Source organism: Ciconia boyciana, chromosome 25 (genome assembly GCF_034638445.1).
Source record: "Ciconia boyciana chromosome 25, ASM3463844v1, whole genome shotgun sequence".
Taxonomy (NCBI): domain Eukaryota; kingdom Metazoa; phylum Chordata; class Aves; order Ciconiiformes; family Ciconiidae; genus Ciconia; species Ciconia boyciana.
In genome coordinates this window covers 1,461,305-1,484,202 of record NC_132958.1, presented here as the reverse complement: position 1 = coordinate 1,484,202, position 22,898 = coordinate 1,461,305, and the positions used below count along the sequence as shown (strand labels likewise).

Genomic DNA, 22,898 nt, shown 5'->3' with positions numbered 1-22,898 from the left:
TGCCCCTGTGCCCCACACAGCCCCGGCTTTGTGGTGCCCGTGTGCCCCACAGGGCCCTGTCCCCACGGTGCCCTTGTGCCCCACACGGCCCTGTCCCCCCACTGTCCCCTGCCCTGTCCCCGTGATGTTCCGGTGCCCCACACGGTGCCGTCCCCGCGATGCCCACGTGCCCCACATATCCCTGTCCCCACGGCGTCCCTGTGCCCCGTCCCCGTGACGCCCGTGTTCCTCGCGTGTCCCTGTCCCCACGATGTCCCCGTGGCCCCGTCCCCACGATGCCCTTTGGCTTGTCCCCACGGTGTCCTCCTGCCCTATGTGGCCCTGTCCCTGTACGCCCCATCCCGTGTGCCCCACACGTCCCTGTCCCCACACGTCCCTGTCCCTGTGGCGCTCGTGTGCCCCACGGGGCTCTGTCCCCACAGCGCCCGGTGCCTTGTCCCCACCGTCCCCTTGTGCCCCATGTGGCCCCGTCCCCGTGGTGCCCGCGTGCCCCACACACCCTGTCCCCGTGTCCCCGTCCCGCACAGACCTCGCGACGCTTCGGAGCCAAGGTGCAGTTTCTGTATAAGCTGCCCCAGCCCCCCCCGCCCGTCCCAGTTAAACCCAGTCCCGAATGTGAGAAAACCAGTTTAAATACGACAGCAGTAGAAAAAGCAGCGGCGGGAGGGGGCGGTGGGGGGCAGCGGGGCTCAGCCCTGCCCGGGGACCGTGGCCTCGGCCTCGGCCTCGAAGCAGGGGTTGCTGAGGGCCAGCCCCGCACCCCGCTCCGCGCCGGCCACCGCGTCCCCCGCCGCGTCCCCTCCCGCGTCCCCCGCCGCGTCCCTCGCCGGCATCCGCGGGCTGGGTCCTGCGGGGACGACAGGGGACGGCGCCGGGCTGTCGCCGTCCTCGCCGGGGAGGACGCTGGGGACGGGGCACCGTCCCCGGGCGGGGACAGGGGGGCCTTACCCACGTAGCTGAGGAGGACGGGGAGGAAGGCCAGGCCGTGGGCCAGCCCCGCCAGGGTGATGATGAGGTTGAGGCGGAAGAAGAAGATCTGGATGAGCTGGGCCTTGGCGAAGGCCAGCACCACGATGCCGGGCAGGTTGGTCATGGCCACCCCGGCCACCACCTGCGCCCGGGACGGGGTCAGTGGCGGCCGGGTCACCCTGTCCCTCCGCTCCCCGGGGCGGGGAGGGGGTCCGCCTGGCCCTCGCCCCCCGTCCCGTGCCCACCTTGCTGCCCATGTTGACGGTGGCCTCGGCGGCCCGTGCCACCCGGCTGGGCTCGGTGCTGTGGGCGAAGGCGCAGGTGAGGTGGGACACGAACTCCACCGAGATGCCCACGGCCTGCGGGGACGGGACGTCAGCCGGGGGCACCCACGGGTGCTCCTCCGGGCTGGCACGGCGGCGTGCCCACCCCGCGCTCGTGCACCCCGCCTGCCCCGTGTCCCCGTGCCCCCTTGCAAGCCCCCGTGCCAACCTGCCTGTCCCCGTGCCACCCTACGTGTCCCGGTCCCCTGCGCCACCCTGCACGCCCCAGGCCGCTCTGTCCCCACGTCACCCTCTGCACCCCATGTCCTCCTGCCCCCCCCCCCCCCCAAGCCACCCCACACGCCCCAGGTCCCCGTGCCACCCTGCACGCCCCGCACCGCGACGAGGTTTATGAGGGCCACGGCGTTGTAGGGGATGTCCCAGAGGGCCATGGCGCCCACGGTGTCCACCAGGATCATGGCGATGGTGAGGAGGGTGGCGGCGCTGGAGCGCAGGTCCATGCCCAGCAGCAGGAAGGAGACGACGAAGGTGGGCACCAGACACAGCGCCAGCGTGATGACGCCCTCGGCCACCACCGTCAGGTACTGCTCGTAGTAGACGTAGGTCACCCTGCCAGGGAACGTCACCGCCGCGCTGGCACCCCGCCGCGGGCACCGGGCGCCCGTGCTCAGCTCCCCGACCGCTGGGGCACCCGCAGCACCCTGGGCTGGGCACCCCTCCCCGGGCACCCCGTCCTCCCACGGCCGAGCACCCCGACCCGCGGCGGGTGCTTACGTGTAGGGGAAGACTCGGAAGTCGGGGTGGGTGCCGGGCACCCGGCGCAGGGTGGCGGTGATCTCCTCGGCCAGGGCGCGGGCAGCCCGCAGCGCCGCCGTGTACTCCTGCGAGGTGCGCAGCGGGCGCTGGTACGCCATGAAGCGGGAGGCTGCCGGAGAGGGGTGGGGTGGGGAGGGGTCAGCCGGGCACCCTAGGGTGCTCCCCTACCCCGCACCACCCACCCTACGCTCACCCAGGATGGTGCCGTTGGCGTCCATGCTGACTGCCGTGTCGTAGGCGCCCAGACCGCTGCGGGGAGGGGGCGAGGGGTGAGGGAGGCACCCAGAGCACGTGCGTTGCCCGCTCCCCCCCCTCATTGCCGGTGGCGCCCGTGGGTGCCCCCCAGGGTGGCACCTACCCCTTGGCGCACTGCAGGGTGGGGAGGTCGTGGAGGAACCAGGGCAGGAACCGCTCGAACTCCTCCACCGACGGGCGCCGCGTGGCGTTGAGGCACTGTCCCCCGAGGCAGCTGGGGTCACCTGCGGGCACGGCCGCGCTCAGCACCCCGGGGCACCCACTGGGAACCACAGCAGGCACCCAACGGGCACCACGGCCGGCACCCAGTAGACCTCCCCCAAGGGACACCACAGCAGGCACCCAACGGCACTCAGCGGGATCCCAGTGGGACCCATGGTGGGCATCCCACGCGCACCGTCACAGGCACCCAACGGACGCCTAATGGGATCCCAGTGGGCATCACCCTGTCCACCCGATGGGCACCACGACGGGCACCCAACATACATGGAACAACCTCCATGGCGGGGACCTTACGTGCACCCAATGGCCGCCATGGTGGACACCCAACAGGCACCATGATGGACACCCAAGGTACACTCAGTGGCCACCACAGCGTAGACCTCACGTGTCCCTAACGGCCACCATGGTGGGCACCCAATGTACACTCTATGGCCACCACGGTGTAGACCCCATGTATCCCTAACAGCCACCATGGGGGGCACCCAACGGGCACCATGATGGACACCCAACGTACACTCCATGGCCACCACGGCGTAGACCTCACGTGTCCCTAACGGCCACCATGGTGGGCACCCCATGGTTGGGTGTCCAACCATGACGGACACCTAAGGTACGCTCAATGGCCACCACGGTGTAGACCTCATGTATCCCTAATGGCCACCATGGTGGGCACCCAACATACACCCAACGGCCACCACGGTGCAGACCTCATGTGCCCCCAGCGGCCACCACGGCGTCCCCCGTGCCCCGGTGCCCACTCACTGCTGGTGGACGGACAGAACTCCCCTTTGAGGCTGCCAAACCGGTGAATGCGGCAGCAGCGGCCGGTGGGGTTGAGCCAGTCCAGGAAATCGTCCACCCAGGAGGTGGCGGGGATGGCGAGGTAGGACCTGGGCAGAGGCAGGGCTGGCAGGAGGCTGGCAGGACCCTGCCCGCCGCCCCCGCCCCGTGCCCCCCCACCCCACTCACACGTTGGGGAAGCGCGTGGCGTACTGGATGGAGTTGGTGAGGGAGTCGGTGGCGCAGCCGGCGCTGGAGCAGATGCCGTTGGTGCCGGCCGGGGAGGAGAAGTTGTAGCCGCCGGTGGTGACGAAGTAGGTGGGCACCCCCACCGCCAGGTACTGGTTCAGGGCGGCGAAGTACTGCAGCATGTAGGAGTCCTGGGGGGCACCCACCCCCCTCAGCCAGGGCGCCGGCACCCACCCATGGCACCCATAGGGTCCTGGTGGGCCCCGGATGGCGTCTCCCCGTCCCCACACCACCCCTGCCCAGTGCGTCACCCCCGTGCTTTCCCGTACGGGGCCGTCGGCTCCACGGTGGCCGTGCTGTGCCCACGTGGGGCCACGCCATCCCCGTGCTGGCCCCATACAGGGCTACGCTGGCCCCATAGGGGCCATACCAGCCCTTGCATCCCCACACGGGGCCGTGCCATGCCCGTGCTGTGCTCAGAAGGGGCCATGCCATCCCCGTGGTGGCCTTATACAAGGCTATACTGTCCCACGCGTCCCTGTAGGAGCCATGCCACCCCTGTGCATCCCTATGCATTCCCATACGGGGCCATGTCAGCCCCATATGGGGCCATGCTGTGCACGTATGACCCCGTATGGGGCTATACCGTGCCCATAAGGGGCCACACCATCCCTGTGCTGGTCCTATATAGAGCCATACTGTCCCCATGCTTCCCTGTAGGGGCCATACCATCCCTGTGCATCCCTATGCATTCTATGCAGGGCCATGTCAGCCCCATATGGGGCCATGCTGTGCGCATGAGGGGCCACACCATCCCTGTGCTGGCCCTATACAGGGCCATACTGTCCCTGTAGGGGCCATACCACCCCTGTGCATCCCTATGCATTCCCACACCGGGCCATGTCAGCCCCATGTGGGGCCATGCTGTGCACGTATGACCCCGTATGGGGCTATACCGTGCCCATAAGGGGCCACACCATCCCTGTGCTGGCCCTATACAGGGCCATACTGTCCCTGTAGGGGCTGTAACACCCCTGTGCATCTCCATACAGGGCCATGCCATGCTATAAGGTGCCACGCTGGCCCTATAGAGGACCGTACTGTCCCCGTGCATCCCTGTATGGGGCCATGCCATCCCTGTGCATCCCCATATGGGGCCATGCCATCCCCATGCTGTGCCCATATGGGGCCATACTGTCCCCAAGCCTTCCTATAGGAGCCAGCTGTCCCCGCCCCGGGCACCCTGCTGTCCCGGGGTGCCCCTCGCCCCCTGCACCCCGGGGCGGGGGTGCCCCGGAGCCAGCCCCCACCTTGGGCATGGCGAGCTCCTGGTCCAGCCCCACGGGCACCTGCAGCGTGAGGTAGAGCCCGGCGCAGGCCAGGAAGAGGAAGAGCAGCATCTGCCGGCGGCACCGTCAGGGGACCCCGCGCCCCCAGGTCCCCTCGCAGCACCCCTGTGGCCCCCCAAACCTCCCGCACCCCCCCCCCGAGACCCCCAGCTCCCCAGGTCCCGTCTCCCCACCCCCATGTCCCATCGCCCCAAGCTCCCCATGTCCCCCCCCCGCCTCCCAGGGCCCCCAGACACCCCCTCTGACCCCCAGGAACCTTGACACCCCCATGCCCTCCCCCAGCCCCTCAAGGACCCCCCCACTCCCATGGCCCCCCAAAACCCCCAGGACCCCCAGACTCCCCCTACACCCCACCTCCCCAACCCCCAGTCACCCCTACACCCCAAGGACCCCCAGCCCCTCGAGGACCCCCCACTCCCGCGGCCCCCCAGCCCCCCGGCGCCCCTCACCACGGCGGGGCGCGCCCAGCGGTGCAGCAGCAGGGGGGTGTAGTAGCGGTGCAGCAGCGGGCGCAGCAGGCGGGCGCCCGGCCCCCCGGGGCCCCCCCTGCCCGTCCCGCAGCAGCAGCAGAGGTCGAAGCGGGCAGCCTGCGGGCAGCGCCGGGCTGGCGGGGGTCCCGGGGCGGCCCCCACGGGCACCCCCCCGGCCGTGGGCACCAACCCCAAAGCACCCCCTGCCCGTCCCGGGCCGCCCCCTCGCACCCACGGGCGCCCCACACCCGCCCATGGGCACCCCGACGTCCAAGGTCACCCCATGCCAACCCTCATTGCCGTGGGCACCCGTGCCCACCCTGGGCACCCTCATGCCCGTGGGCACCCCACACCCACCCAGAGCACCCCACGCCCGCCCCGTGCCCACCCTGGGCACCCTCATGCCCGTGGGCACCCCACACCCACCCAGAGCACCCCACGCCCGCTCCGTGCCCACCCGTGACACCCTCATGCCCACCCTGGGGACCTTAATGTCCATGGGCACCCCAAGCCAACCCTGGACACCCACATGCCCATGGTCACCCCGTGCCCACCCCGTGCCCACCCTGGGCACCCTCATGCCCGTGGGCACCCCACACCCACCCAGAGCACCCCACGCCCACCCTGGGCACCCTCAAACCCACGGGGCACCCCACGCTCGCTTCGGGCACCCTCACGCCCACGCCCGCCCCGTGCCCATCACGGGACCACCCGGGCACCCTCCCCAGGGTCCCCCAGCGCCCACCCTCCTGCGCAGGGTCCCCCCCCCGTGCCCCCACCTCCTGCCGCCGGGCGTCGAGCGCCACCAGCGCGACGAACCCCGACATCTGGAGGAGGAAGTCGAAGGCGATGGCCACGGCGGCCGTGAGGGCGAAGGTGCGGACGGCGGGCATGGAGGAGAGGGCGCCTGCGGGCGCCCGCCGTCAGCCCCCCCGCGCCGTGCCCGCCCCGCGCACCCACACCCGCCGCACCCACTGGGTGCACAACGCCCGCGGGCGCGGCGCGCCCGCTCTGTGTACCGTGTCGCTGTGCCCACCCCGTGTCCCCCATGTCCCTGTGCCCCCCAGTAGCGCCCATGTCCCTGTGCCCCTCGTGCCCCCGTGTCCCCCATGTCCCTGTGCCCCCTGCACCCCCATGTCCCCCTCATGTCCCTGTGCCTCCCGTGCCCCCATGTCCCCCACATCCCTGTGCCCCCCATGTCCCTCATGCCCCCCATGTCCCTGTGCCCACTCCGTGCCCCCCATGCCCCTGTGTCCCCTGTGCCCCCCGTGCCCCCCATGTCCCTGTGCCCCCTGCACCCCCATGTCCCCCACATCCCTGTGACCCCCCGTGCCCCTGTGCCCCCGTGCCCCCCATGTCCCCCTCATGTCCCTGTGCGTCACGTGCCCCCATGTCCCCCACATCCCTGTGCCCCCCATGTCCCTCATGCCCCCCATGTCCCTGTGCCCACTCCGTGCCCCCCATGCCCCTGTGTCCCCTGTGCCCCCCATGCCCCCCATGTCCCTGTGCCCCCTGCACCCCCATGTCCCCCACATCCCTGTGACCCCCCGTGCCCCTGTGCCCCCCGTGCCCCCATGCCCCCCATGTCCCTGTGCCCCCTGCACCCCCATGTCCCCCACATCCCTGTGACCCCCCCGTGCCCCTGTGCCCCCGTGCCCCCCATGTCCCCCGTGCCCCTGTGCCCATCCCGTGCCCCCCGTGCCCCCCGCCCCGCTCACCCAGGAGGAAGCAGATGACCTCGGAGAGGCTGCAGAGCAGCATGCTGGGGGCCACCTGCGCCAGCACCCGCCCGAGGTGCTGCTCCCGCGTCTCGCCCGGCTCCCGCTGCGACTGCTGCTGGCCGGGGCCGTGAGGAGGGGGTGTCCGTCGTCGTCCCCCGGGGACCCCCCCCCGCCCAGGCACCCACCGCCCAACCTGGGGCTGCTGCCCCACGCCCCTGCGCCCCGTGGGGACTCCCCCACCCCAGGCTGCCCACCCGCCCCGTGGGGACTCCCGTGTCCCCAAGGTGTCCCCGTGGGAACCCCCCCGGTGTGTGTCGTCCCCCCCCCCGCCGTGCCCACCGACCTGGTACTCCTGCACGAAGATGAAGATGTTGTCCGCGCCCACAGCGAGGACGAGGAAGGGCACGACCTCGAGGATGATGAGGGACGAGGGCAACCCCAGCAGCGCCAGGAACCCCATGGAGGCGAAGACGGCGCCCAGCACCACCGCGATGCCCCCCAGCGCCAACGTCACCTTCGACTCCACCTGCAAGGGGAAGGGCCACCCGCTCAGCGCCCGGCGGGCCACCCCAGGGCGCCGGCGTCGCCCCGAGCCCCCCCGGCACGCACCAGGACGCGGCGCCAGGCCGTGTACTCGCCCAGCGCCAGGGCGATGTAGGCGAAGACCACGAGGTAGCTGATGGCGAAGACGGGGATGTCCTCCCCCGTGGTGCGGTTGATCTCATCCTCCAGCGAGCGCTGCCGGAAAGGAGAGGGGTGAGGGGGGTGCCGGGCACCCTAGGGTGTCCCCCCCCACCCAGCCAGCGGGCGCTTCACCTCGGCCATGAAGGTGACGGAGAGGTTGGGGCCGTGAGCGCGCTGGAAGTCGCCCACCACCTCGAGGAAGCGGCGTTCCCAGCTCAGCACCCACTCGTGGCGGGGATCGTCGTGGGGGAAGTTGTTGAGGGAGTAGGTGACGATCAGCGCCTCGGCCTCCGTGTACTCCGAGCCTGCGGGGACAAGCGGGTGACATCCCCCGGGTGACATCCCCGCCACCCCCGCCGCCGTGCCCGCCCGTCGCGGCGCTCACCGGGGTAGCCGCCGAAGGCGATGTAGGGGAAGACGGGGCCGCCGTAGTCGGCCATGCAGCTCAGCTCCAGCGCCGTGATGTCCTTGAAGGAGAGCGGGGAGCTGGTGGGGACACGGCGCCGGGTGAGCGGGGGCTGCGCCCGCCCCGGCACCCGCCCCGACACCCCCCCGGCAGCACCCCATAGATAGCACCCCAGCCCCACAACCTAGCACCCCACGGGCACCGTGCCATGGGTGCACCCCGCAGGCAGCACCCTGTCCCCAAAGCCCAGCACCCCACGGGCCGGGCACCCCACAGACAGCACCCCAGCCCCAAAGCTCAGCACCCCACGGGTGCCGTGCCCATCACCCTGTGGGCATCACACTGACCCCACAGCCCCACACCCAGCCCCACGCCCGCCCCCCCATCCCCGGGGAGCAGCACCCACTTGACGCAGTAGATGAGGTGGTCGTGCCAGTCGACGGTGCCCGTCACCTTGCCGTCGGCCTGGGTGGCCGTCATGGCCAGGCGGGTGCCGTTGTTCTGGAAGTACTGGGTGACGCTGTTGACGCAGCAGTCTCGCAGCCCGGGGCTCGTGGGGTTGAGGGGGGCGTAGCAGACGTCACTCAGCGTCACCTCCCTGCCCGCCGCCGGCGCCCACGCCGTGGTGGCTGCCAGCCGCTCCTGCAGCTCCAGCAGCGCCCGCAGCACCTCCTCCGACAGCACCCCGCTGAAGTTCTTGGCACCCAACACCACCGACTCGTAGCCGGAGCTGGGCCGGCCCGGCGCCGTCACGATCACCTGGTTGGTGCGGAGGAAAGGACCGAAGTGTCGGTCGTAAAAGGCTTTCTCTTGGCGGGCACGGCTGCCCGGCGCCGACCACAGCTCCACCGGATCGGTGGTGAGACGTAGGGTAACCAAACCAGCCGACAAACCGCCGGCCAGCACCACCGCCGCTGCCAGCACCACCACGGGGTGCCCGGCCACCAGCGTGCCCCACCGGCGGAAAGCCCTCGCCAGGACGCGGTGGCTGGCGTCGCCCAGGCGCGCCGAGCAGCCGGCGGCACGCGCCGGTGCCGGCTGCGGCGCGGCATCCTTCTTGGACCGCCGGCACAGCAAGGCGACGATGAAGATGAGGGCGAGGAGGCCGAAGAGCAGCCCGCAGAGGACCAAGGCGCCGTCGGCGTCGCCCAGGCGGAAGGGGGGCGGCGGGTCGGGGGGGGCAACCAGCGGCGGGCAGGATTCGGCGCAGTCCTGGCAAGAGCAAGGCTGCTCCTGGGCGCTGAGAGCCTGGTTGCAGCGCCAGGCCCGCCCGCCCAGCGGCACGACGGCATCGCCGGGCCGGGTGCCGTTGGGCACCAGCTGGAAGTCGATCTGCAGCGGCGCCAAGCCGTTGTTTTTATCCCCTTGGAAATCCAACCAGCGCTGGGTGGTGCAGAGCCGGGCGCCGTAACGCCCGCACATGGTATCGATGGCGTAACCGCCGGTAGCCGGTAACCGGACGCCCCGGCAGGAGGTGAAAGAGGCGTCGGCGAAATCCTTCTGGTAAAAGCACTGGTACTCCACGACGGCGCGCTGGGGCAGCCCCTGCACCGTGCGGTTGACGACGCGGGTGACGTTGGTGAAGAGGCTCTGGTCGGGGCTGCAGATGTTGTTGCAGTAAAGGTTGGCGAAATTCCTGGCACACGCCGGGCAGCGGGAGAGGACGGTGCCGGAGAGCGCCACGCTGAGCTGGAGGGCTCCGAGTTGCGCCAAGGAGCAGCAAACCCGCGTCGTCTCGTTCTCCCGCACCAGCTCGGGGCAGACGGTGCGGAGCAGCGTCAGCAGCGCGCCCGTGGCCACCCGCGCCGGCGTGTTGGAGAGGCAGGGCACTTTGGAGGGCACCAGCGAGATGTTCACCTCCGGGTTGCGACCGCATTCGCCGTAGAAGGCACAGTAACCGGCGCGGTGGAGGGGAGTCAACGTCGGCGCGGCCTGCGGCGATGGCGGGGGGGGGGGGGTCGGGGGGCGGCGCCGTTGTCCCATGGGGCACGACACCCAGCCCCTCCAAACGGCACCTGATGAGCACCGCGGTGGCCACCACGCCGGCGTCCCGCCGGCTCTGCCACCCCCAGCCCCTCCAAACGGCACCCGACCGGCACCGTGCCGGGCACGGCGCTGGCATCTCCCCTGCTCTGCCACCCCAGCCCCTCCACGCCTCACCCCACGGGCACCGCCATGGCTTTGCCACCACGTCCCGGCCCCCGGCACCCCTCCGGCACAGCCGTGCCAACCCCCAGGCACCTACCAGCACCAGGAGGGTGCCGAGCACCGCGCCCGTCAGCGCGACGGACCCCGGCATCCTGTGCAAAAGGGTGCTGCCGGCTTTGCCCGGCACCTATAAGACCCCTTACCCCCTGGGCGGTTGCCCGCCGGTGAGGTCTTCTGGCCTGATAGCACCGAAGCCAATCAGCCCTCGCCGGAGCTGTAAAGCCCTTGTGATCATTAACCGCGATCAATAGCCGCGGCCAGCCGACGCATGCCCGCCGGGGAGGTGCCTGGGTGCTCCCCTGCCCCGGGAGGAGGCACCCCGCTTCCCCGGCAGAGCCTTGAGGCGAAAAAGGGGGAGTTTTGGAGCACGTGCCCACCCAGGACGCCCCGCGGGGTCGTGGGTTGCACCGGGTGGAGAAGGAAGGGCAGCGGTCGCGCCGGCCGGCGGAAACTCGTCCCACCAGCCCGGCATCGGGCACACGGGCGCTTTTGCGGTGCCGGCGGCGCGTGCCAGGCCACCGGGAGCCAGGGGCAAGAGAAACCGGCTGCCGCCCTGCCGCGCCGGCTGTAAAACCTCCGCCGTTACCGAAGCGGGGCTGCCGTGCCCACGGGAGGGGTGCCGGCACCAGAGCCCTCTGCCCCGGTGCCGGGAACGGTTCAGGGCCAGCGGGCAGCCTTGGACTAGAGCTGCGGCCCCCCGATAAGATGCCGTAACGCCGATAAGATGCCTCGGCGGGTGATTACGGGCACCCCGAGGGGTAACGCCTGCCTTGCACGCCACGGGGCAGGGCTGGGCTGAGCCGGGCACCCCGGAGGCACCGCACGCCCAGCCAGGGCGAGCGGGCAGCAAGCGAGCGCCAGCCCCGCGGCGAGACACGCCAGGCTCCCGGCGATGTCGGCACGGGGGTGGCGAGGCGCCTGAGGGGATCCGAGCCCCCAAAGCTGGCGGTGCCGCCCCCCACCGCGTCGGTGCCCAGGTTTATGGCCCCTGCACAGCCTTGGCCTCGATAAGGGGGGGGTGATAACGCCCTGGCACCTTTGCCCGGCATCAGCGGGAGACGCCGCTTCCCGCCTCTGCGTCACCGACCTTCCCCCGTCACATAGCCGGCGGGGGCACCACACACGGCCCGGCAAGGCGGCGGCACACACCTTTATTTGGCACAGCCGCCCCGCAGGGTACGGCACGGAGATACCCCGTCCCGCGGAGGGGGGGCTGCGAGGTGGCTGCGGTGCCCCCCGCCCGGGGCGGGCACAGTCCGTGGGGCGCCGGGGGGGCTCAGGAGGGCGGCGCAGCCGGGCGTTTGGCACGGCGGCGGGCGTACTTGAAGCTCTGCAGCGGGTTGCCGGTGCCGCGGGACTGGAGAAGAGGGGAAAGAGAAGCAGCGTCGGACCCCCTGGCAGCGAGGGGGACGTGGGGGGGTCCCTCCGTGCCCGTCCCGCACTCACCGTCGAGCCACCCCGACGACTGGCGCCGGCGCGGGGCGGCCGCAGCCACTTGCGCTTCTTGAGGTTGGGTTTGGCGATGCCGCGGAGGCTGGGGGGGACTGCGGGCAGAGAACAGCGGGTAAGAGGGTGCCGGTGGCCCCAGGGACGTCCCCGTTCCCCCCACAACGTCACCCCCAGGCTCCGTTTCGCCTCTACGTCGCTGTCACGTCCCAGGGTCGCCGTCCCCACCCCTTTTCCGCACCCCGACGCCGGGGCCGGCGGCACGGGGACGTACCCAGGTACTCGGGCACGTTGCGGAGGTGAGGTTTGACGATGGCGGGGTGCAGGGGCTTGTCGTGGCGCAGGACGTGCAGGTCGCGGGGGTTGTCCTCGAAGTACGCCTGGGTGCGGAGAACGGGGTGGGGGGGGCTGGCAGCACCCGGTACCCACCCCGCGCTGCCCGTGGACCCCCAAAACGCCGCCCTCTGCCCCTCAGGCGGCCCCGAGCCCGCCGGGAACCAGGGGGGTTACCTTGAGTTTCTCCGAGTTGAGCAGCTCATCCTTGATCTCCCGCAGCCGGGCCTCCTTCACCGCCTGCTTGGTGACGGAGCGCATGGCGTCCTGGGGACGCACAGGCGGGGTGTCAGAGCCCGGCACCCCCCCATCCGGTGCCGCCGGCACCCCCCGGCGTTGCCCACCGCCCACCTACCCGGCAGCGGTAGCGCAGGGCCTCGATCTCCTCCGTGGAGAACTTGTAGGGCTGCAGCATCGACTCGCCGTTCTCTGGGGACACACGGGGACGCGTGGGGTCACCCCCACCCTTGCTCCCGACACCCCGCACCCCCCCGATGTCCCTTGGCACCCGCTGCCCCCCCACCCCAAGTGACACAGGGTCCCCCTGACCTCCGGCGAGCGCGTCCTCGATCCGGGCCAGGCCGTCCTGGTCCTCAGGCAGCGCGAAGGTGAGCGCCGTGCCGGGGTTGTCAGCGCGGGCCGTCCTGCAGGCGCGGAAGGGACGCGGCGGTGGGACGCCCACCCAAGGGGGCCACACGGCACCGTAGGCACCCCCGTGTCCCCCCCTCCGCGTCCCCACGTACCTGCCCACGCGGTGGATGTAGGACTCGACCGTCGGCGGCACGTCGAAGTTGATGACGGCGGCCACGTTTTGGAAGTCGATGCCCCGCGCGATGCCGTACTCCGGGTCCTTGCCCTTGCTGGGGAGGGGGGGACACAGGAGATGGCTCAGGGACCCCCCAAGGACATGGGGACACCCCAGGCAAGGGGACATCTGGGACACAGACAGTCACGTGGGCACGGGGACACTGGGAAAAGGGATCCCCGTGGGTACGAGGACACGCCGAGCGTGGGGGCACGCTGGGCACCGACACCCACGCGGGCACGGGGACGCCTTGGGCACGATGACCCCAGAGCCATGGGGACAGGGCAAGGAGACCCCCACAAAGAAGGGGACACGCTGGCACAGGGACCTCCCTGGGCACCCACGCCCACACAGGGACACGGCATAAAATCCCCCAGGCAAGAGAAGCCCCCCGCCTTGGGGACACGGTGGGCACGGGGAACCCCCTGGGGACAGGGACGTCCCCACGGGCACAGGGACATCCCCTGGGCACGGGACCCCGGTGGGGACAGGGACACCTTGGGCAGAAGCACCCCCGCAGCTCTGGGTCACCTTCCCCGGCCTGAGCCCTCCCTGCCCGCAGCAGGACGTTGCCTCGGTGACACAGTGGCACCCACGGGACACTGGTGGCACCCGTGGGGCCTCGGTGGCACCCGCGGGGCTCACCTCTGGGCAGCACCCTTGCGCCTCTTGCGTGGGGGCTGCTCCGCGGGCACCGCCGGCGCCTCCTCGTCGGTGGCCACGATGTAGTCGTAGATGCCCCGGTTGAACTGGGTGATGACGTGGCACCTGGGGACAAGGCGGGTGCCCATCGGCGTCCCTGCCACGGGCACCCCTCTTTGTTGTGTCCCCCCCCACCCCCCAGGTACCCCTGCCCTTCCTCCTCAGGCCCCCTGCACCCTCCCGGGACCCCCCAGGGTGTCCTTTCCCCCACGGGCACCCCAGCTGGGAGCCCCCCATGCGCATTTCCCCTGGCACCCCGAGGGCACCCCGTTTCCCTGGGCACCCCTGAGCTCACCGGGGACACCCCCAGGCACCCCTTGTCCCCAAGGAGCGCCCCGCTTTCCCCTGACCCGGGGCTGCCCCTCGTCTTCTTCCACAAGCCCCCCAGCAGTCACCTTCCTCCCCGGCGCACCCCGTCACCCCCCCGGGCCCTTCGCGGGCACCCCTGAGCACCCCATTTTCCCTCTTCCGCGCCACCCCGGGGGTACCCCGACCCAGCCGGGCACCCCACCATCCCCTCGGGGGTTACCGGGAGCGGGCGGGCAGCTCGGAGTTGAGGGCGCAGGCGGGGATGCCAAACTGCTCGAGGAAGAGCTTGAGGCGGTAGCAGCGGGCGAGGGTGCCCACGAAGAGCAGGGCCCGGCCCCGCAGCAGCCTCAGCTTCAGCAGGGCGCAGAGCAGCAGGAACTTGTCCTCCTCCGTGCCGCAGCGCACCGCGAATTGCTGCAGCTGGGAGCCGCCCGGCAGCCGGGGCTCCGGCGGGCGCACCGTCACCTGCACCCGTCGGCGCGAGGTTGGGGGGGGATGCGGGCACGGGGCTGTCGTTCCCCCCGGCGTCCACCGTACCCCATATGTCCCCCCCTAAACTTGCCCCTGTGGGTGCTGCGTTCCCACGTCCCGGCGTCTGTGCGCACTCCGGACCCCCCAAACCAACCCTCGTGCCCCCCCCCCGGACCCCCCAGACCTCTCCCCGTGCCCCCCCCCAGGTGCCCACTCACCGGGTTGTGCAGCACCAGCTCCTTCAGGGCCTCCACGTCGGGGCTGAAGGTGGCCGACATGAGCAGCGCCTGGTAGATCTTGGGGAGGTGGCTGGGGGGGCGTGGGGGGGGGCTCAGCGCCAGCCCCCGCGGCGGGGGGCGGCGGGGCCCCCCGCACCAGACCTGGCGGCGCCCGGGTCCCCCCCTTCTTGAGCCCCGCTGTGTCCCCCACCCTTGGCAACGCGCCCCAAACGCTCCCCCGGCTCTGCAAGTGCCCCCGTGTCGTCCTGCCCCGGCTGTGCCCCCCAAACCCCAGGCTGCGCCCCCCATGTCCTCCAACCCCAGCAGTGCCCCACAGCCCTGGCACTGTCCCCAAAATCCCCAGTGTCCCCCCCAGCCCTGGCATTGCCCCCCAGCCCTGGCACTGTCCCCAAAACCCTGGCTGTACCCCCATGCCCTCCAGCTCCAGCAGTGCCCCACAGCCCCGGCAGTGCCCCCAAACCTTCAGTGCCCCCAAACCCCTGGCTGTGCCCGCCTTGCTCTCCAGCCCCAGCAGTGCCCCCCAGCCCTAGCACTGTCCCCCAAAACCTTGGCTGTACCCCCATGCCCTCCAACCCCAGCAGTGCCCCATAGCCCTGGCAGTGCCCCCAAACCCCTGGCCGTGCCCCCATCTCCTCCAGCCCCGGCAGCGCCCCAGCCCCGGCAACGCCCCCAAACCCTCACAGTACCCCCAAATCCCAGGCAACGCCCCCAAACCCTCAGCGTCCCCCAAACCCCTGGCCGTGCCCCCCACATCCTCCAGCCCCAGCAGCGCCCCACACCCCTGGCAGCGCCCCACAGGTCCCCGTCCCTGCTCCCCGGGGTGCCCCTCACCACAGCAGGGACTTGATGTCCTCGCCGAAGCCGAAGGAGAGCAGCAGGTCGGCCTCATCCAGCACCAGCAGCTCCAGCGAGTGCCGCAGGCTCAGGCTGCGGGCGCTGAGGTGTGCCAGCACCCGCCCCGGCGTGCCCACCACCACGTCCGGCTTCTCCATCAGCACCGGCCTGCCGACACGCCGCGTCACCCGCCTCTGCCGTCAACCCCCGCCTGCCGCGGCGGGGACGGACGGACGACACGGACCCAGGCACCCGGGGGGGGGGGTGTGCGAGCTTACCGCTGGGCGGCGAGGTCGGTCTGGGCACAGAGATCGGCCACGCGCAGGTCGCGGGCGCAGAAAGCCGCCAGCTGCCGCAGGCTGCGCACCACCTGCTGCCCCAGCTCCTTGGAGGGCACCAGCACCAGCGCCCGCACCGCCTGCGCCACCGCCGAGGGTGCCTGCGCCCGCCCGCGGCCCCGCTCGCCGTCACCGCCGGCGCGCGGGGACGGGAGAGCCGGCCCGGCACCCCGCGGAGCCCGCCGTGTGCCCCACGGAGCCCGGCCGTGGCCGCGTACCCCACGGTGCCCACGTGTCCCACAGCGTCCCCCCTGCTCGGCACCCCGCAGGGCCCAGCCCTGCCCCACGGTGCCCGGCTACAGCACCCACGTGCCCCACGGTGCCCACCCACGCCCAACACCCCACAGAGCCCCTGTGCCCCACGGCGCCCACCCCTGCCTGCCTGCCCCACGGTGCCCACCTGCCCCACGATGCCCAATCCTCCCTAGATACCCCACAGTGCCCACCCACGCCCAACACCCCACAGAGCCCATGTGCCCCACGGCGCCCACCCCTGCCTGCCTGCCCCACCTGCCCCACAGTGCCCAATCCTCCCTAGATACCCCACGGTGTCCCCATGCCCACCCACGCCCAACACCCCACAGAGCCCCTGTGCCCCATGGCGCCCACCCCTGCCTGCCTGCCCCACAGTGCCCACCTGCCCCACGGTGCCCAATCCTCCCTAGATACCCCACAGTGCCCACCCACGCCCAACACCCCACAGAGCCCCTGTGCCCCCCAGCACCCACCCCCGCCTGCCTGCCCCACGGTGCCCACCTGCCCCACGGTGCCCAATCCTCCCTAGATACCCCACGGTGCCCCCCATGCCCAATACCCCCAAAGCCCACCTACCCCACAGCGCCCACCCCACGTGCCCCACGGTGCCCACCCACCCCACCTGACCCCATACCTCCCGTGCCCGCCCATGCCCCCCACCGCCCCACTCACCGCCTTGACGCGCAGGAGGTGCTGCAGCAGGGGCAGCCCGTACGCCCCCGTCTTCCCGGAGCCGGGCCTGGCCCGGGCCAGGAGGTCGCGGCCCTCCAGCGCCAGGGGAATGGCCTCGGCCTGGATGGCCGTGGGGGTGGCCCAGCCCAGCTCCGCCACCGCCTGCGGGAGCCGTCACCCGGGGGGCCCGGCCGGCTGGGCTGCCCAGTGCCCCCCGCCCGCCACCCCCCTCCCCGCGGCGGGGGGACCCCAGGCCTGCGAGGCAGCCCCACCCCGAGGGACCCCGGCTTCCCGGCCCCTCAGGGCCGCCCCCTCCCCACCGAGGGACCCCGGCGTCCCGGCCCTCCACGACCCCCCTCACCCCCGGAAGGACCCCGGTGTCCCGGCCCCCTCCCCACCGAGGGACCCCAGAGCCCCGGCCCCCTCAGGGCCTCCACCCCCACCAAGGGACCCCGGCCTCCGGGCCCTCAGGGCTCCCCCTCACCCACCGTGAGCCCCCCCCGGTGCCCGTAGCCACCGTGGCCCCCAGCCGCCCCGCGCACCCGCAGCAGCCGCCCGTCCAGCCCCATCTGCTCGAAGCCCGGCGCCGCCACCGCCGCCATGCTGCCTGCCCGCCGCCGACTGCGCCTGCGCGCTCCCCCCCATCCCACAGACACTTCCGCCGCGCGCCCAGAGCGGCCTCCAGGAGAGCCAGGCAGCCACCGCCCCCTGGCGGTGGAGGACCGAGCAGCACCCTCGGGGACCGGTCGCCTGGATCCCCCCGTCGCCGGTCCCTGGGGGGACGGGGTGAGGGCACGCACCCCCCCGGGGACAGGCAGCCGGATGCCCGAGCCCCCAGCCCGGCTTGGGGCAGCGCCAGAGCCACCCCCGCCCCCCGGCACCCCAAAAAAGCAGCAGCGAGCCCCATCGGACCCCAAAAACCTTTTATTTTCCCACAAAACATCACCGCGGGGGCCGGCCCCCCCCCCCCGGCAGCAAGGGTTCCCCCCCGGGGCTGTGGGAGCCCCCCCACCCCCCCCGGGGTGGGGGCTACACCAGCTTCTTGGCCTCGAAGAAGCTCTTGAGGTGCCTCATCTGCCAGATGCCGGTGAGGATGAGGATGATGGTCTGGGCGATGGACCACCACAGCACCCGCTGGTTGGTGCTCTCGCTCGTCATGCGGAAACGCTCCTCCCGGTACTGTCGGCCAAAGGAAAAAATAAAAAATAAAGTGAGGGGGGGGAAAAAAAAAAAGGGGGGTGTTCACCTCCTGGTACTGTCGGCCAAAAGAAAAATAAAAATAAAGTGGGGGGGGGGAAGGGGGTGGTCGCCCCCGTGGAGCCCCCTCCTCACCCGTTGGTAGTTCTGCTCCTTCTGGATCTGCTCGACCTGGTCGAGGAGCTGGCGGGCGCGGAGCTGCAGCTCCGTCAGCTTGTCCTTGGCGGCGATTTCGGGGTAGTTGTTGGTGTGTTCGCCCACCTGGATGTCCAGGTGCACCCGCTGCGGGGGAAAGACGGGGGGAGGAAGGTCAGGGGACCCCCACCGCTGCCCACACCCTCTCCTCGGGTTTGGGTGTCCCCGTCCCCGTCCCCCCCCCGGCCCCGATTACCAGTTTGCCGCCGGCGAAGAGTGCCATGCGGGTGGAGTTGGAGTGGAGGCAGATCTGGTGCTCGCCCGGCGTGTGGGAGGTGAAGGTGAAGCGTCCTTCGGAGCCGTACTGCCGGGACAGCACCACCTGCGCCGGGACACCGCCGCCGTCCCCCAGCGCCCACCTTTAGGGGGACAGCCTCTGCCTGTCCCACGGAGGACCCCCTGCCCCGGCTGGTGAGGCACCCCGCGCACCCTAGGGACCCCCTGCCCTTGTTGGGGGGGTACGCTGTGCGCCCCGGGGACCCCACGCCCAGGCTGGCGGGTGCCCCGTGCACCCCAGGGACCCCCTGCCCCAGCTGGAGAGCACCCTGTATGCCCCAGGGACCCCACACCCAGGATAGTGGGCACCCCATGCACCCCAAGGACACCCTACCCTGGCTAGAAGGCACCCCAGGAACCCCCCCCAACCCAGCTAGCAGGCACCCCAGGGACCCCACGCCCAGGCTGGCGGGCACCCCGTGACCGTAGGGACCCCCTGCATGCACCCCACTTGCCCCAGGGACCCCACCCCAGGCCGGCAGGGACCCCACGCACCCCAGGACCCCCTGCCCCAGCTAGCGGGCACCCCACACGCCCCAGGGACCCGCCACCCCGGGACACCCACCTTGCCGTCGGGGTCCTTCACCTCCACGTGCATGCCCAGCCCCGGGGTGGAGGGCAGGAACGACTCCGACTGCTTGTCCCACAGCTGCGTCCGGTAGTTCCCTGGGGGGCGGCGGGTCGGAGCAGGCCCAGCACCCCCAGCCAGGCCCCGTCCCGTCCCGTTACCCCCCACCCCCAGCTCTCCCGGTTCCTGCGGGTCTCTCCTGCCCCTCCCCACCCCGTCGTTGCTAGGGGGGGGCTCCCCATTGCCCCCTAGTCCCTCCCGCTGCCCGGTGGTCGCTCCCGTTGCCCCCCCCGGTCCCTGGTGGTCCCTCCTGTTGCCACTCCCGATCCCCGGTGGCCTCCTCGCCCGCCCGCCCCCCCCTACGCACCCGGTAGTCCCTCCCGTTGCCCCCCCGGTCCCCGGTGGTCCCTCCCGTTGCCCCCGGTCCCTGGTAGTCCCTCCCGTTGGCCCCCGCGATGCCCGGTGGTCCCTCCCGTTGCCCCCGGTCCCCGGTGGTCTCCTCACCCACCCGCCCCCCCAAGTACCCGGTGGTCCCGCCCGCCCCGGCCCCCGCCGGCCCCTCCCGCGCCCCGCACCGATGACCATGGTCTCGTCCGGGATTTCCTCGATGAAGCAACGCTTCTCGGTCTCGCCGATGTGGAAGTAGAGGCCGTGGGCGCTCCAGGCCGCCAGCACCACGGCGGCAACCGCCGCCCGCAGCGCCGCCCCGCCGCCCGCCATGGCCCGCGTCCCCCCGCCCCGCCCCGCGGGGGCCACACTGCGCATGCGCCGCCCTGTACCCACACACACACTGCGCATGCGCGGCTCTCTCCCCGCGCACACCGCGCATGCGCCGCCCGCCGACGGCCACTCACTGGTCCCCACGATGCACCTACGGGTGCCCGCTGGGTTCCCGCCGGCGGCGGCCCGAGGCGCTTCACCGCGCGTGCGCCTCCGCCACAGTGACAGGCGCATGCGCAGCGCGCCCCGCCCGGTGGCGCAGCAGGGAGGGCGCCGCCCCCCCAGTGCCGAGGTTGCCAGTTCGAGCCCCGCCTGGGCCAGCTCCGAGGGGGCCGGTGACCCCCGGGTGTGTCCCGGTGTGCCCCCCCCGCGGCGACCGGCTTCGGGTTGCCACCCCCGGCCGTGCCGAGCCCTCCGGCGGGGCGGAGCCAACCCCACCAGTAGTGTGGCAACACCACCGCCAACCTCCTTGCTTCCTTCCTTCCTTCCTCCCAGCTGCTGTCCCAGGGCTTGGCCGGGGTGGGGGGTCCCATGGGTGAGCGGGTGAGCGGGTGACCGGGGACCCCCCGGGGAAGGGCCCCGGCGAGACGGGAGGGGAAGCGGAACCTTGGGGACGATTGCGCCACCGGCAGCCCCCCGCCTCCGCAGGCTGGAAATTTTGGGAGGGGTTATAAAGGCGAGGGGGGGCACGGGCGTCGGGCATCGAGGTGCCATGGCGTGCCAGCCCGCGCTCACCCTCGCCCTCCTCTTCCTCTGTGCAGAGGCCGAAGGCTTAGCCCTCTGCCACGCGCCCGCCCTGCAGACCAAAGTCTTCCAGTATCGGTAAGCGGGGTGGGGGGAGCACCCACGGGTGACACCTCGGGGAGGGGAGGGGGGGTGAGGGTGCCGGGGTGGGCACCGGTGGCACCGCTGTCCCCGGCAGGATTTGGGACGTCAACCAGAAGTCGCTTTACCTGCGCGACGACCAGCTGGTGGCCGGGCACCTGCAAGGGGCCAACGCCGCCCTCGAGGGTGAGATGGGGACACGGGGACGTGGCGGGGGGACACGTCGGGCACGCCCTGATGGCCCCGGGGGTGCGTGTGTCCCCTGCAGAGAAGGTGTTTTGGGTCCCCAACCGTGCCTTCGAGCCCGCCCGACTGCCCGTCATCCTGGGCATCCAGAATGGCACCCGCTGCCTGGCCAGCCCCCCCGCCAGCCAGCCCACCCTGCAGCTGCAGGTCAGGGGACACCGCGGGGACACCGAAGGGATGGGGACACCAAAGGGATGGCGATGCCACGGGGATGCCGCGGGGACGGGGATGCTGCGGGGATGGGGATGCCACAGGGATGGGGACACTGTGGGGACAGGGATGCCGTGGGGATGGGGACGCCACAGGGATGGGGATGCCACCGGGATGAGGACACGATGGGGACGGGGACACTGTGAGGATGGGGACACTGTGGGGACAAGGATGCCGTCGGGATGGGGACATCACGGGACGGGGTGACCAAAGGGATGGGGATGCCAAGGGGACGAGGACACCACGGGGATGGGGACACTGTGGGGAGGGGGATGCCACAGGGATGGGGATGTCACAAGGACAAGGACACCACAGGGATGGGGACACCATGGGGATGGGGACACCATGGGGAGGGGTCACAGGGACGGGGACACCATGGGGACGGGGACACCATGGGGACAGGGACACCATGGGGATGGGGACACCGTGGGGAGGGAGCACATGGGGATGTCATGGGGATGGGGACACCACGGGGACGGGGACACTGAGGGGATGGGGACAATGTGGGGATGGGGACACTGAGGGGATGGGGACAATGTGGGGATGGGGACACCGTGGGGCTGGGGACACCGCGGGGATGGGGACACCGCGGGGATGGGGACACCGTGGGGATGGGGACAACTTGGGGCTGGGGACACTGCGGGGATGGGGACACCATGGGGATGGGGACACTGCGGGGATGGGGACACCACAGGGATGGGGACACAGGGATCACAGGGCTGGGGCATTGTGGGAATGGGGACACCGTGGGGCTGGGGACACCGCGGGGCTGGGGACACCGCGGGGACGGGGCTACCGCAGGGCTGGCGACCACCGCAGATCCAGGTGGCGCGGTCGCCGCCGGTGACGTCGGGGCGCGGGTCCTGCCGCAGCGCGCCGACATCAGGGAGCTGCCCCAGGCCGGGGTGGCCTCGGCCGCCTTCACCTTCTTCCGCTCCTACAAGGACGGGCTGTGGCGCTTCGAGTCGGCCGCCAACCCCGGCTGGTTCCTCTGCACCTCGGCTCGCGGCCACCAGCCCCTGGGGCTCTCCCGGCACCCCGACGCCACCCACCTCCTCGACTTCTACTTCCAGCTCTGCTGAACCCCCCGCGTCCCTGCGGGTGGTGACATCCCGCACTGGGGACGGTGACGTCCCCCCCGGGGACGGTGACGTCCTCGTCCCTGCGGATGGTGACATCCCGCACTGGGGACGGTGACGTCCCCCCCGGGGACAGTGACGTCCTCACCCCAGGGACGGTGACATCCCCCCCGGGAGGGTGACATCCTCATCCCAGGGACGGTGACACCCCGCACTGGGGACGGTGACGTCCCCCTGGGAACAGTGACGTCCTCATCCCAGGGACGGTGACATCCCCCCTGGGAGGGTGACATCCTCACCGGGAGGGTGACATCCCCCTGGGAACAGTGACGTCCTCACCCCAGGGATGGTGACATCCCCCCCAGGAGGGTGACATCCTCATCCCAGGGACGGTGACACCCCGCACTGGGGACGGTGACATCCCCCTGGGAACAGTGACGTCCTCATCCCAGGGATGGTGACATCCCCCCTGGGAGGGTGACATCCTCACCGGGAGGGTGACATCCCCCTGGGAACAGTGACGTCCTCACCCCAGGGACGGTGACATCCCCCCCGGGAAGGTGACATCCCCTGGGAATAAAGATGCTTAGGACACCTTGGTCCCGTGGCGTGGGTGGCAGCGAGGAGGAGGGGACGGGGCAGGGCAGGGCGAGCGGTGGCCCCCAGGGCCTGCGTCACCGGCGCGGGATGGCCGGTGTTGCGCCACCGGGACGGAGATGGGACGTCCCCAAGGGGGGTGACGCAGCTGGCGGGGCTGCCCCATAGCCGGGCGCCTCCCGGGTTCGGCCCCTTCCCGGATTCGGTGGCGGCGGACACCTCCCGCCC

At 71.8% G+C, this 22,898-nt stretch overlaps 4 protein-coding genes across 7 annotated transcripts; 1 reads left to right on the top strand and 3 right to left on the bottom strand.

Moving 5' to 3' along the window:
- Positions 1-311: 311 nt before the first annotated feature.
- Positions 312-10,444, bottom strand: NPC1L1 (NPC1 like intracellular cholesterol transporter 1). The gene is given in 18 exon segments (XM_072845970.1): positions 312-410; positions 530-1,111; positions 1,215-1,328; positions 1,631-1,862; positions 2,028-2,318; positions 2,428-2,548; positions 3,309-3,436; positions 3,516-3,706; positions 4,826-4,915; positions 5,314-5,537; positions 6,080-6,241; positions 7,053-7,170; positions 7,399-7,581; positions 7,665-7,793; positions 7,872-8,044; positions 8,125-8,225; positions 8,552-10,077; positions 10,391-10,444. Coding segments are annotated over 18 exon segments (4,518 nt in total).
- Positions 10,445-11,502: 1,058 nt separating this feature from the next.
- DDX56 (DEAD-box helicase 56) lies at positions 11,503-17,383 on the bottom strand. The gene is made up of 14 exons (XM_072846194.1): positions 17,300-17,383; positions 16,758-16,919; positions 15,771-15,931; positions 15,490-15,660; positions 14,638-14,728; positions 14,169-14,413; positions 13,583-13,705; positions 12,876-12,992; positions 12,682-12,776; positions 12,488-12,561; positions 12,310-12,399; positions 12,074-12,179; positions 11,800-11,897; positions 11,503-11,710 (listed from the first exon to the last, which is right to left on the bottom strand). The coding sequence occupies exons 1-14, from the start codon at positions 17,357-17,359 to the stop codon at positions 11,630-11,632; spliced, it is 1,674 nt and encodes a 557-aa protein (XP_072702295.1). The 5' UTR covers positions 17,360-17,383; the 3' UTR covers positions 11,503-11,629.
- A 283-nt stretch (positions 17,384-17,666) lies between these two features.
- TMED4 (transmembrane p24 trafficking protein 4) lies at positions 17,667-19,746 on the bottom strand. The gene is made up of 5 exons (XM_072846070.1): positions 19,569-19,746; positions 18,991-19,091; positions 18,346-18,471; positions 18,090-18,236; positions 17,667-17,936 (listed from the first exon to the last, which is right to left on the bottom strand). The coding sequence occupies exons 1-5, from the start codon at positions 19,711-19,713 to the stop codon at positions 17,787-17,789; spliced, it is 669 nt and encodes a 222-aa protein (XP_072702171.1). The 5' UTR covers positions 19,714-19,746; the 3' UTR covers positions 17,667-17,786.
- Positions 19,747-20,124: 378 nt separating this feature from the next.
- Positions 20,125-22,691, top strand: LOC140643828 (interleukin-36 receptor antagonist protein-like). Of its 4 annotated transcripts, XM_072846086.1 has the most exons (5): positions 20,125-20,248; positions 20,475-20,535; positions 20,636-20,724; positions 20,807-20,931; positions 21,867-22,689. In XM_072846086.1, the coding sequence occupies exons 1-5, from the start codon at positions 20,245-20,247 to the stop codon at positions 22,074-22,076; spliced, it is 489 nt and encodes a 162-aa protein (XP_072702187.1). In that variant the 5' UTR covers positions 20,125-20,244; the 3' UTR covers positions 22,077-22,689. The 4 variants fall into 4 exon arrangements, with proteins under 4 accessions (XP_072702187.1, XP_072702188.1, XP_072702186.1 ...); XM_072846087.1 differs by lacking the exon at positions 20,125-20,248 and having other exon boundaries at positions 20,261-20,535; positions 21,939-22,691; XM_072846085.1 differs by lacking the exon at positions 20,125-20,248 and having other exon boundaries at positions 20,261-20,535; positions 21,867-22,691.
- The last annotated feature ends 207 nt before the right edge of the window (positions 22,692-22,898 follow it).